The sequence below is a fragment of the Oryctolagus cuniculus genome, chromosome 9, assembly GCF_051225735.1.
Source record: "Oryctolagus cuniculus isolate XC-2025 breed Fujian yellow rabbit chromosome 9, ASM5122573v1, whole genome shotgun sequence".
Lineage (NCBI taxonomy): Eukaryota > Metazoa > Chordata > Mammalia > Lagomorpha > Leporidae > Oryctolagus > Oryctolagus cuniculus.
The window spans coordinates 14,967,232-14,981,553 of record NC_142875.1 but is presented as its reverse complement, the minus strand read 5'-3'; the positions used below and the strand labels follow the sequence as shown (position 1 = coordinate 14,981,553).

General features: G+C 40.4%; 1 protein-coding gene across 1 annotated transcript in view; it reads left to right on the top strand.

The window, feature by feature from the left end:
• RAP2A (RAP2A, member of RAS oncogene family) overlaps positions 1-9,326 on the top strand; it is a 40,430-nt gene extending 31,104 nt beyond the window's left edge. The window contains exon 2 of the mRNA XM_051850525.3: positions 5,568-9,326. Within this exon, the coding sequence (XP_051706485.1) occupies positions 5,568-5,805 (238 nt within the window). The 3' untranslated portion in view covers positions 5,806-9,326. The remainder of the gene's footprint in view (positions 1-5,567) is intronic.
• Positions 9,327-14,322: the final 4,996 nt, after the last annotated feature.

Here is a 14,322-nt window from a genome sequence, read left to right as displayed (position 1 = left end):
ACTTATTTTTAACATATGTAATCATGCTAATGAATACACTAGACAATAGGAAATTTATGTGAGTAAAACAAATGTCTACCAGCTATAAAAATGAAATTACTTAGCTGCATCAGTGGCCGTGTGCCTCTGGCTGTGCTCTTCCAGGAAGTAGGAAGGACAGTGTGCTGAAGTTGGGGAGATGTCCAAGAGATTCTCCTACAAACTAACAGTAATACATAAGTTGAATGGCTTTGGAATTTTGCCTTCTCAGCCACCTCCCCCAAATGATGTGTTTAGAAAAGGGAGGAAATGAAGACAGCCCACAAAACCGTTAATGAAAATAGAGCAACTGCCATCAGTCACTAACAAAGTGCTTAGTCTCCTAGATAAGAGAGCCTCAGCTCTGTTCTAAGAACAGCATCCAAGGGGCTGATCTGTTAACAGAGATAGGAAAGTGCAAGCCAGGAGTGAAGCCCAAATATAGGGGAGAACTTGCTGAGGTCACATGGGACTGAGGAGCAAAAACTGCCCCTACCCTCCTCGCCCCTGCCCCCATGTGGAGCAGCTACTGCCAGGGTGTTCTTACCACAGACTAAGGCTCCTGAACGTCACACTGTCTTCCGAGGCCACCTTCAGTGCCCAGCCCTTCAGTTCTGCTTGGCCCGAAATGAACACATGCCCTACACTGCAGGAATGCTGCTGGAAGTTCTGCAGATGCCGCCCACAGGCCCACGTTCTACTCCAGAGCCACAGGCTCCAGCACCTTTGAGGCCGTGTCCTGCCTGGAGTGCTCTTCCCCAGATACCTGCTCGTGCCGATTCATGCCTTTTGCTCACAGGCTGCCTCCCCAGTGAGACCCCAGCCCACGCCCTGATCTCATTTTCTCTTTTGCACTCCCTTAACACCTTGTAGCACACCTGTAATTTACTTCATGGTTGTTGATGACAGTGTCCTCTGCTAGACAAGTTACTGTGAGGGCAGAGATCTCCGTTCATTCCCTGGAGTTATCGTTAGAACCTCGAACAGTGTCTAGCGCATGGGAGGGTCTTAGCAAATAAATATAAGGACACAAATATTTGTGGAAAATGGAATTAGAAGGTAAGTTTGTATGATGCAAAAAAAAGTAGAATTCATGCCTACAAGGGATCTTCACAAAATTCATGGAAAATATAATGGGAAAGTGCACAGATTTCAGTTTTTGTGCCAAAATAAACTTTTATTTGCATGTTTCACTTTTTGAAATACCCTCCTATGTGCTGAACAGATGGAAAAATATTTGATATATTACTAGTTTTTGTGCCATGTCAGGCATCTTTGAGCATAGCCTTAGTTAAAACCATCCCATAGCAGGTTAAATTCCAGGCCTGCGGCGCCGGCATCCCATATGGGCACTGGTTCCAGTCCAGCTGCTCCACTTCCAGTCTGGGAAAGCAACATAAAATGGCCCAAGTGCTGGGGCTCCTGCATCCACATGGGAGAGAGACCCGGAAGAGGCTCCTGCTTTCTGGCTTGGGATCACCTCAGCTCTAGGCCCTTGCAGCCAACTGGGGAGTGAACCAGCAGATGGAAGACCCTCTTTCTGTCTCTGTCTCTCTCTCTAACTTGTCTTTCAAATAAATAAAGTAAAATATGTCTTAAAAAAAGTTTGTGTTTGAACTACGCTGTCATTGACATGGAGCTGCCCATGTCCCGAGTGCTTTCAGAGAAGCGAATTCCATCTCTGCTGCTCAGCCCTGCAGCCTCCCAGCTCCCCTCTGTTCTGGCTTTACTCCTGCTTGCGCTATCTCTGGTAAAGCTCAACCTCTTTAATGTGGTGGTGATTGTGCGCGTGGCCTCTCTGATGGTTTAACTTCAGATTTTAAGAGCAGTTTAGAAATGATTTACTGCAGCTCATTCTGTGAAATATCGAGAGATGAAGATGGCAACCTTGTGTGTTACATGGGAACAGGTATTCTTACTCTTTTTAGACACATCCGCTAGGTGTTGCAGCCTCCCATGGGCAGGGCCGGAAGCAGAGCCTCCCCTAGAGTGCAATCTTGTCTTCAAATGTTAATGTTGATCCACCTGCCTGGTGTTTTTAAATGTACCTAACATTTCCTTCCTGAAGAACTCCGCTCAGTTCTCATTAAATCTTGTGAGGATGTTGATCTTGATTTTCTAGCATCCTGATTTTAGGAAAGACCACTGACAATCCAGTTGTGATACAACCTACAGGTTTCTGATACTGACTAGATTTCCTCCTGTATTTATCAGTTATTGAATTCCAGAACATACAGCCCTGTGCTTATACTGGTCTAATTGCCCTTTTGAGACTCACATTGCTGCCAAGATTCAAGTTCTTGATTTAAACAGTGTATTTAGAGCTGTTAATAAATTTGTAAGGTTTGAGCATCCACATATGTGATAGATCCTTTGAAAATAGAAGTGTAAGAAATATTTCCTCCTTACTAAGATACTTTGAAAGTTCATAGAAGGCCAAGGTTGTAGCATAGCAGATTAAGCTACCACCTGTGATGGCGGTGTCCCATAGAGGCGCCGGTTTGGGTCCTGGCTGCTTCACTTCCAATCCAGCCCCCTGCTAATGGCCTGGGAAAGCAGCAGATGGCCTTCCACCTCACACATAGCAGACCCAGATGGAGCTCCTGGCTCTTGGCTTTGACCTGGCCCAGTGCTGGCTGTTGCAGCCATCTGGGGAGTGAACCAGTGGATGGAAGATACTTCTCTCTCTCTCTCCAACTCTTTCAAAATGAATAATTCTTTTTTAAAAAAAAAATTCATAAAGGAACTGGTCCTGTGGCATAGAAGGTTAAGTCTCTGCCTGCAGTGCTGGCATCCCACAGGGGTACCCATGGAAGTCCCGCATGCTCTGGTTCCCTGCTAATGTGCCTGGGAAAGCAGTGGAAGGTGGCCCAAGTACTTGGGCCCTTGCCACCCACATGTAAGACCCTGGCTCCTGGCTCTTGGCTTTGGCATGGCCCAGTCCCAGCATTGTAGCCATTTCAGGAGTGAACCAGTGAGCAGAAGATCTCTGTCTCTCCTTCTCTTTCTGTATCTCTGCTTTTGAAATAAATAAAAATCTTTAAATATATATATTTGAAAACTATGGTACCAAACATTAAAAAGTTTATCTTTGTGCAAAAAAATCTTGAAATCCACCCTTTTTTCATAATATATCTTGCATGAACTTTTTGAAGACCCCTTGCTTAATACTATATTTAAACTAAAAAATTTTTCCTTGAAATATTACTCCTTAATAATAGCAAGTGATAGCATATCACTTTCCTTTTAATTGATTTCCTACCTCTTACCTCTTTTGGTCTTTGTATGGTAAACAGAGATTGAAATTAAATTCAACTAGTACAATTTCCCCTTTGTATTCATGTTTATATGAGTAATATTTACGTTTTCAGATTTGATCGTTGTTTACAGCCCTTGTCTTCACCATTGAGGAACAGTGTTTTTTTCTTCTTACTATTTTTGAATTCTTAGTGGCGGGTTAAGCTTATGATTATAAAATAAGCTGAAAGTATGTCATTATAAAAATTAAAAGAATAAGAAAAGGAGGAGAGGAGCAGGAGAGAGGGTAGGGTAGGAAGTACTACTATCCTCCAATATCTGTATATATGAAATACATGAAATTTGTTCACTTTATATAAATAAAAAATTATATAAAAAAGTTACTTCACTGCCAAGCAAAGCATACTCTTATGTATATACTCATAAGAAAACTGCAGTGCAGTTATATCTTTGCAAGTAAAACAAGTTAAAAACTGACATTGTTCTGACACAGCCGGCAGTGTAAGCTGGCTGCCAAGCTCCTCTGTACAGCACGTCAAGGGAGCCTGCATGCGAAGTAGCTGCTACATGGTGTTTTATGACACAGCTTCATTTTCACTGCCATTCGCCCTGCCTGAGGCCAGGGGTACACATATTGGTAGGTAAGAGTCCTAGAAGATGTGAAGAACATTTGGGTCCAATGTTCAGAGCTACCAGCATGATCTAAGGCTGAAATCAAAAGGTACAGTTGGTATTCAATAAATTCATGTTGAAGCTGTTTGATAGAAATTAGATCTGTCCAGGTTCATTTGTTTTTGCAAAGTGATAATACCCAAAGTCTAGATTTACCCTGGGTGATGTCACTCCCACTCGTCTTTAAGTTGGCATTATGGTTTACATCTAAATGACACACTGCCTAGAGCATGCCCTCACTCACTGGGACCACCATTCTTGGTTTGATGTAGTGTCAAAGGGAAAAGTGAGGTTCTAAGGGGAATAGGATTTGTTGTGCAAGTTAGGTAAGTGAAACCATCTTGACAGGATGAGGGGATTGTTAACTACCTATCTGATCAGCATCCTAAATGCTAACAATGCCATCCAAATCCTGTCTCACCCGACCAAACTCCTAAAACTATCTTTAATGTAAAAATGATAATCTTGGGCAAATATGTTAATTACATTTGTTAGAACAAGTGCAAACAAGAATAGTGAATAAACAAACTAGTTGTTTTTACTCCATGATGTCTGTTGTGCCCATGTGGAGTAACCATTGTGGAGCCCCCATCTTAATGTACCTCAGTGATTTAGGAACTTGTTTTGTTTTCTTCTTACATATTAGCTTTATCAGTGGAGTTTCTTCTAAATATGTTAACTCAGAGATCAATTTTGGTTAGGAAGAAAAAGAAATAACATCAAATAAAGCTAATGATTAAAGTGTGTGTCATCCTTGTCAGTCTTAAAAGAAACATCAGTGTCTCTCATCTAGCTAATTTCTAATAGTTTTATAAAGGAATCAAGTGTAGTTATATTTCGTGGTTTCCATCCTTTATGATTTCTACTACTTGTTCAGGAACTTACTAGAACATGATTAGTTTTAGATACTTAAAGAAGGTACTAATATTCTGACAATTGTGTTTGTTTACTTAGAACTATTTATTACATGATCAACTGGGAACTTCAAGTAAACAGCTCTTAGAATGAAAAAAACTTTAAATGATCCTACAGATTTAGCCTGAAATTCTGAGAATATTTTTCCAAAGGTATCTGAAAAGGCAAATTGCTTTTTAAGGATATATAGGGATGGCACTGTGGCGTAGCGGGTAAAGCCGCTGCCTGCAGTGTGGCATCCCATATGGGCACCAGTTTCCAGTTTCTGTCGTGTCTGCTCCAGTTCTGATCCAGCTCTCTGCTATGGCCTGGGAAAGCAGAAGATGGCCCAAGTCCTTGGGCCCCTGCACCCATGTGGGAGCCCCAGATGAAGCTCCTGGCTCTTGGCTTCAGATCAGCACAGCTCTGGCCGTTGTGGCCAATTGGGGAGTGAACCAGCAGATGGAAGCTCTCTCTCTCTCTCTCTCTCTGACTCTCCTTCTCTCTGTGTTAACTCTCACTTTCAAATAAATCTTTTTAAAAAATGTATAAATGAATAGCCTAAAAATGCTCTCAGGTGGGTGTCAGATCAAGGGTGCAAATAGTTGTTCATGCAACTAAAGAGCCCATTTACAGCAGAATATAGTGAAAACTGAACAACATTTTTTCTGTTTTGTTATGTGCTAACTACTACAATATTTGTGTTTCTGTTTCTTTTCTCACAGATATGAGAAAGTGCCAGTCATCTTGGTTGGGAACAAAGTAGACCTGGAGAGTGAGCGAGAAGTATCGTCCAATGAAGGCAGAGCCCTTGCCGAAGAGTGGGGCTGCCCCTTTATGGAGACTTCCGCTAAGAGTAAAACAATGGTGGATGAACTCTTTGCAGAAATTGTGAGACAGATGAACTATGCTGCTCAGCCTGACAAAGATGATCCATGCTGTTCTGCCTGTAACATACAATAGCATCCAAGTCCAGCTGTATCCTAGGCGATAGAAACCTCGTCGACTCTACTGCAGAATTTGCAGTATGGGTGGTGTGAATCTACAGCGCACAGCAGCCCGTATTCAGAAGTGACAGTGGTTGTCAGTTGATACCTCTGAGTACCATTTGGGTCCAAAAGCTGTAGTTTTCACCACTGTCCTCAGTCTCCTTATGCATCTGCAACTTGAAGGCCTAGCCCAACAGTCTACAGGGTGACCTCACTTGAAAGCGATGATGATGCTGTCGCTGAGTTGACAGAAGCAGCAAATACATAACTTAAAATAATCATGAGGGAGAAACCGGAAGAATTCCCATGATCACTTACAATTAAAATATTTTGTCTTCTTAAAAAAAAATTAAGTAAAGGAGAATATTTTGCTAAGAGAGTACTGAGTTTCAGGACTTGGTATAGAGCTTCTAACCAATGTATTCTGTCAAGTAAGATAACAACAGCTGACCTGTCAGTAGCATTGCAGGGAGGGAGTCTGCTCAGCTGACAAGGTTCTGTTTTGCAAAATTGATGCTTAATTGTAGATGATATCCTAATTTGTGACACGGAACTAACTCACACATCAGTCTTCGATCAAACAAAAGTACAGGTTCTATAAAAACACAATCTGGCTTTTGAATTTGTTAAATCACCTGCTTTGCCACAGGAAATGGAGGCTCTTACAAGGGTTGGATCAGAATTAAAACCCCAAACCCACCCTCTGTTAACCAAGCAGGGATGGTCTGCATTACTTTACTCAACAAGAAGGAAGCAACTGTAATGGGAAGAGATTGCCTCGCCTTACTAACAAGCATTCTAGTCAATTAGCTAGTACCATCATGTAAGGAAAATGAAGCCATGTTGCATCCACGTGTTCCCGTCTGCAGAAACTTCACAGGACAGTACAAATTCCTGGCACTTTTACGTCCATTAAAGCAGCAAATTCCTCCTTGCCTTTAAGGGCTATGGTTATGGCGTGACCCTTGGCTAACAGGCTGTGAAAATCCAGTTTGCTGTAGCAGAGCTTTCTAACAGGCATTAAAAAAAAAAATGGAATAACCATGTGAAATAATTCCGGCTTAAAAATAGAACATAAATTACAGAGTAGAAGGTAAGGGACAAAAAAGCCTTTTATCTTTAATTTTCCTGAAGAATTACATAAAGGTTTTCATATAACACTTTTGCCCTGATTACTGAAGTGGCAAGTAAAACTAGAGTGAATATTTTGTTCTGAAAAGGTGCTCAAGCTCTGATATTTTTGGTTTTCATAGCTGTGAAGTATTTATCATTTGCATGACTGATAGCACAGGGAAAACCTATTCATAAGTTTCACAATCAAGTGTAGAAGGGTTTTCAACTAACTTTGGAGTTTTTAAATGCTGACGAGATTATCTTGAGCTGGGCCGCTGGAGATAAATTTGGCCTTCAGAACTGCTATATCACTGAGCCTGAGATCTACGTACCACCCCAGATTTTCTTGGTTTCACAGTCTTGTGCAAGTAACCTTATGTCTTACGTGTGTAACTGAGAGAAGAGTGTATGTTGTGTGTGCATGTGTGTTTACAGTTCCTAAGAATTTGGCACAAGTTGGAAATAATTGCCTATACTGAGAATCTATACTGCAGAATATAGTGTATCAAAGACTTTTCTTTTAAATTATTTGAGTGTCTTTTATACATTATTGAAATCATTGGTAGCCCACCCCCCAAAGTGCTTAATAGCTGGCATTAAGGTTAGAGGATAGGAAAAAAGCTGGATAGTATTTTTCGTAGATAAGGAAACTAAAGAAATTAAAGCCAGGCCATGGCTATCAAGAATGTTTCCACTGTGAATATTTCCATGCTTTGGTATAATTTTTTATAATCCTCATTTATGGAGCTCCTTGTGTAAAAGAAAGTTTTAACCAACTTTATTGAAAATATATTTGACTATTTAAAGTTGATTTGACTGAAATGCAGGGAAATCAAAGATTCAAGAAATATAGTTTACTGAAATAGGAAATATTCATTAGTGAATTGGTGGGGTTTTGAAGCTTCTAACTTCCCAGACTGATTCTGGTTTTTGAGAATTCTATAATTAATAGCAATTTATGCCAACTAAGATTGCATATTAGAAGCACCTATGAAAATTCTGCAGTTTTACATTTTGGATTGCTATGCAGAAGTTAAAAATAGGTTAAAAATGTGAAAGACTCAGCAAAATGTAAGCTGGAAAAGATTATAAATTTTGGAGTTTAGTTAAAAATGTTTCTATCAGATACTAAGGTGGGCTTTTACTGTACAGATGTTAGTAATAACTGATTTGGCTGCCTGATCAGTGTTCCCATATAGCCCTACACATTTTGTGACAAGACATCAAAGATTTCCGAAACCTGGACATCGGTCCACCTGTGCTCTTAGTATTGGTATTCATTTGGTATGAACATAACTCAGTTTGAATGAATGTGTCTGTTGAGATGGTAATAAAAAGCTTAACAATGGGAAGATTGCATTTGTTGTTACAAGAAATACTAGTGGCTATAGAATAAAGCTGGTGACCTTGGGTCACTCTTCTATGCCCTGATCAGACTAGCAGCTAGATAGGTGAGTTTGAATTTCTAACATGCCTTAAAAATATGATGGTTTGATCCAAAGACCCACTTTTTCTTTAGCTACCATGATAAGGTTTTCTTTTGTTTTTTATTTTTATACAAAAGCAGCATTTTTTTAAGTTGTTTTCTTTCAATGTTGCAACTTTTGGTTTTTTCAGCTGTGATACTGATGGTAACTCTGCCTTTCATTTTGTTGAACTTTTAAAAGAAAACCAGCCAGCATCTGATCAAAAGTGTTACGTAAAATCTTTTCTTAAACTATTGGAGGTTGCTTCGGTGATTTTTCTCCTTTAGTTTGTAGTTAGGACTGAAGTTTCACCTCTGATCACTATAGATGCCATCACTTTTCTGTGTTTAAAACTACTGATATTTGCTTTCCTATATGAGGAAATGTTACCTAAGGATGTCTGGCATTTGCTTTCAGGGTTTTCCAGTTTGAGTGTTCTCCGTGTCTGTATGAAGATAATTGTTTTGTGTGTTGCTGTTGAGTTTTTGTTTGTCTTGTTTTTCAGTTTTTTGTTCTCAGTAGTTTTGTGTTAGCACTGGTTAAGCTTAATTGTCTCCTTAGCCAATGAAATGTTAAAGACTATGGGGGTCTTTTTTTTTTTTTTTTTTTTAACATGTCATTGTGCATCTGTTAAATCTTGATCAGGGTTTCAAGAATGACTGCAGTGGGTTTTGGAAACAAACTTAACATTATTGATTTGGGGTTTCCCAGAGATATAGTTCACAGTTAATTGTTGAGCTCTAATACAACTGACCATTTAAAATTGAACAGCAGCTTATTGTTTTGTAACAGTGTCAGTTGTTAAATCTTGACATTTCAATTAAAACATGAATTGTAGTTATAACTCAATGCAAATTCAACAGTTGTATTTGGAGTTAAATTATTTTAACAAATAAATTTATTTAATGAAACTCTGGATTTTTGTTTGGCTTGTTTTGTTTTATATATACTCATGAGCTATGTCTATTTATCACATTATTACCACCTGAGATGCCCACATCCCAACTCAGAGTGCCTGAGTTCAAGCTCCAGCTTCACTTCTGAGTCTAGCTTCCTGCTAACGTGCACCCTGCGGACAGCAGCTGATGGCTCAAGCACTTGGGCTCCTGACACTCACGTGGGAGACTTGAATTGAGTTCATGTCTCCTACTTGGGCCTGGCGTAGTCCTTTCTATTGTGAGCATTTGGAGAATGAACCCGCTGATGCGAGATCTCCGTGTGTGTGTCTGTGTGTATGTGTGTCTGTCTTTAAATTAAATAAATACTTTGGTTTTTTAAAACAGGAAAGTTAGTAGTAGATAATTTTCATACCCTTTAAAAATAAAAACATGAGAGAGATTTTAAATCTGTCACTATAAATTTATAGGTAACATTTTTATTTTTTATGATAGCCAGTTAATTTGAAGCCCCAATCCCAAGGTTAATAGAATTGTTCTAGATAATTAACATTAATTATCAGTTGCTTTATGGTCTTGCCAATATCACTGAAATGTTTCATTGTCCCTTTAGTGATGCGGCTCGAGGCCGTCTTTCTGTCTTCAGGTCATGTGGATTGGAAGGTGCCGGAAGCTGAAGGGTGCAGCTCTGTGGGGCTGTAGGGCCTGCGTGTTCTACAGGGGACCCTGTGAATGTGGACAGATGCTGGTCATTGTATACAGCCTTCAGCTGCTCACATAGGAGCCCATTCATTCCCTAAGCCAATTTAAACTATGCCTTTTGGTTATGTTGCCTTCAAATTCTGTTGAAATCCCTGGCAACATCTCACCAGTTGAGAAGCTTCATTGTTTGAGAATATAAGAATAAGTTGAATGAATATAACAGAGGCACTGTAGACAGACTCTCAAAATACTTAAAGGAAAATGCACCTATATTTCAGTAATAAATATCTACCAGTTAGCTTGATCATCTCATGTGAAGTGTTTGTAAAGTATATAAAACCTGTCCAATTCTAATTTCAGTTGGGAGAATTTCCTGGAGGCTGAAAAGCAGTATTTTCAAATTCTCTCAAGTTGTACTGTTTGTCTTGTGTTAGTGGTCCATGAGTGAAAATATACGTATCCGAAGGAATACGGTTCTACCTGGTGTAGAGCCCAGGGGAACATTAGGACTTGTGAAGAAAAGAATATTGTCACAAACTCCCTTAAAAACTGTTGACCTCTGTCTGGGTTGCCACGTAAATACTAGGAAAATGTAGTGGCTTTTCATTTGTGAAATGGATCAAGAACACTGGTTTTACACTTGCAGTATTTATTTTTTATCCCTCCCCCTCTTTGAAGTATTGCATTTTAAATGATTTGCTGTTCTTCAAAGCAAGGTAATGTATTCTTTTCCTGTGTTTTCTAAGAAAAAATATTCTTTGTGTTGCCTTCCAGGGATTCCTCCAAGACTTATTGGTAGAGGAAAAGGTAGAGGAATATATGCTTGAAAGATGAAATAGAACATTTAAAATGCTTGAATTAGGAAGGCGTATACTAAAGCAATGATACTTGCTTTAGTTTAGGGGAAGTTTTTACACAGTCCTATTTCAAAGACTCAGAAGTATCAATGTTTTATTGTGTTATACATTTACAATTTTACGTTAGTATTTGGGGTACAGTTCTTCTTTTTTATTGTTATTTTCATCTACATAAAAGGCAGAGCAACAGAGAAAGAGAGATCTTCCATCCACTGGTTCACTACTCAAATGGTCATAAAGGCCAGGGCTGGACCAGGATGAAGCAAGGAGCCTGGAACTCCTTCTGGGTCTCCCACATGGGTGGCAGGGTCCCAAGCACTTGTGCCATCTGCTGCCTTCCATGACTGCATTAGTAGGAAGTTAGATCAGAAGCAGAGTCCCTGGGACTCAAACCAGCACTCTGATATGGTATGCGGGCAACCCAAAAGGCAGCTTAACCTGTTGCACCCCAGCACCCACCCCTGATTCACTTTTTTACCTTAAAAAATCATATTTGTGAAAAACACAAGAAGGAAGAAGTTAGCCTAACTTCTAGATCCTTCAAATGACCCTGTTAATTAACCTTTGATGTAAATCATTGCAAACATCTTCCTGCACATTTGTACATATACAGGTATATACACACATGGGTAAAATGGTAATAACTTGATGTTACGTATAGAAACTGTGGGGCTAAATACTAAAAATGAATTTACCAAAGCTCACAACTCATACAGTGGCATAGTTGTAGCGCAGCACCAACCTTCTAACTAAATCTCCTTTTTCTTGCTGTTAAACTTTGTTAAATCTTATCTATTGATTTTCCAGGTTCATTCAGCTATATTTGTTGAGGGTTACTCCTGCGTCTGGCACAGTGCAGCAGTACCAAACTAGTCACACACACATAATCCCTGATGTGAGACACATCCTGGTCTTAACTCCCCATCTTTCCCTTTTCTCTCAAGGAAGACACAAATTAACATACTCACGAGAACTAATTTGTACTGCTCCTACTTTGTTATGGTAGGACCCCCCATAACCAGGTTGAACCAGAGTCCTTACAGCACAACCCCCAAGCCTGGTGCTCAGTTCCCCAGCATCAGCCCAACCTACTTCAATCTGGGACCTTGAGGGGTGTGTCCTGCTGCACTGCCCTCTATTCTCACCCCACCACACACACACACACACACACACACACACACACACGTGTGATGGGGTGGGGATAGAGGGCAGTACAGCAGAACACCGGAGCCCTGCCACTGGCGTGTACTTCCTAAGGAAGAATTCAGGCCAACCGGATTTCACAAGGACCTTGGAGCCAGTTTGGGGAGAGCAGAAAAACAGTGGCAAAGGATTTATTTGTCAGACACCAGTCCCTGAAGAATAAATGGTTGACCCATGACTATGGTTAAATACTTGATATTTCAAGGTTTCAGTGAGATTTTTAGTTTAAAATGTCAGTATCAGAAAGTGTTTTGTAAGACCTGCCTACAGAATGAGAGATGAGTATTTGGAGAAATTACATCATTGTTTAGTGGAGAATAACATGAAATTAAATAGTAGTAATGCAAGACAGTATAATTTGGTCAAGAGTCAGAAAATCTGAGTAAGGGTTAGACATGAAATATAGAACTGTGAACTGAGGGAGGCGGTGGTCTTGATTTATTTAGTTCTTTGATTGTGGCTATATTATAAGAACATGAGATGGCCATGACTTTTCATCTGAATCTAGCTTCCAAGGGGAAATGTGCCAACAAGATGTTTTAGCAACTGGCCATTGCTTATTTCTTTGGTTGAGTGTTACCCCAGGTATGTTCTGAAGAAGTCTTATGCCATGAGACATTTGGCAGATTATTCTAGAATTGGTAACTTTGGGAAGCCCTACATAACATACATCATATATTGGAAAATACCTAGAAAATTACAATGATGATCCAAAACAAACAGGACCCCAGGATATTTTCCTAAATAATACATAGTAGCACACTGTGAAGCAAAATTGAGGAAATGGTGCAGTTAGACATGAGGCTTCTAAACCCTGCTGTGGCAGCTCTGTCCAGATGAGGTACCTGGATCAGTTGTGAACCTGAGAACTCCTGCCTTTGCAGTCTCAAAAGAGAAGGTAGGGGAGGAGAGAAACAGAGAAGTGAAGGATCAGCTACTGTTAAACTGTAGCTGACAGACATTTGGGTGGATTTCAGTTTGGGTCTATGAACGCTAATGTACATGACTCAGTGGACAGGCACAATGCTCACCTCTAGGTCAACATCTAGGAGCAGAATTGCTGGATCACAAGGCATGCTTATTGGTCTTTGCTACAGGATGATAAACAGTCTTCTCGAGTAGTAGTTAGCAATTTACAGCAACAAGCAATGTGTGAGAACTCCAGTCCCACCATGACACTAGATGGATTACTAAGGAAGCAGGCTGTGATACAGAACTTTGTGTGCAGTGTCGGTAGGATCGACTCTGAGAAGGGGAGCAGTAGGAAGTAAAATTGGATGGTAGGCAAAGTTGACAAATGCAGAACCAATGACAACCTGGTGGTGAGGGTGGGGAGAATTAGAATTGCCCTCACAATTGTGCACTAGACCAAGACGGCTAGACCTCTGTACTCTCCATCCATCAGTCACCATGATGCAGCCAAGGCAGTCTTCAAAGAACAGAAGAGTGTAGGCCCTCAGCACTCTGAGCAGCTGGCACAACAGTCACTTGACTGAACAGAGATCCAGGTAATGCCACACGGTGCTTACTGACACCACACCCCCCCACACACACTTAGGACTCTCAGTCCTGTTCATCTTGTCATTCTGGTGACCTGTAGACTTTGCTTTGTGTTCCTCTACAGCCAGTAATCATAATTAATGGTCGTTGAGTGCACTGCCGCCTCTTCTCCCACATGTGCAGTGTGGCTTCCACTAGCAAACTTTTACTGCACGTAGACTTTTGAGAGAAGGAAACTGGAGCCCTGCCCCTAACTAGGTAATACATCAGAGTCTGTGTGGAGCTCGATAGGAAAAGCTACTCTCCCCTGCCTGAAAGCTTCCACTGCTACCATTCTTTCCTACCCACTGAAAACCCCTGAGTTAATCAGTTAGGGCTTTCCTGGAATGGAAGTGATACTGTTGAAAGAGCCAGACCGGATGTTTTGCTGCCTTTCTGACTGGCCAGTACTGTCCTGAGTGAAAGCAAGAGCAGTTAAGTTATTGTACGGTTTACCTCATGACACTTAAATGGAAGATAGGATAGACAACGGAGGTCCCCTTAAATCAATTCCATTTCACTCTTCTTTGTTTCTTCTCCTTTTATCTTTCCTTCCAGTTGCTCATTGATTACTGGAATCTTCGTCGCCCAGTGTTGCTAGATTTTCTCCACATCCTAAATATAGACAACTGCTATTCAAGTCAGGAGCATTATATCCTTTGGGAAGTAGTTTTAGTCTGGTGGTTGCTCTGTTTGTTTTTCTGGCAATAAAAAT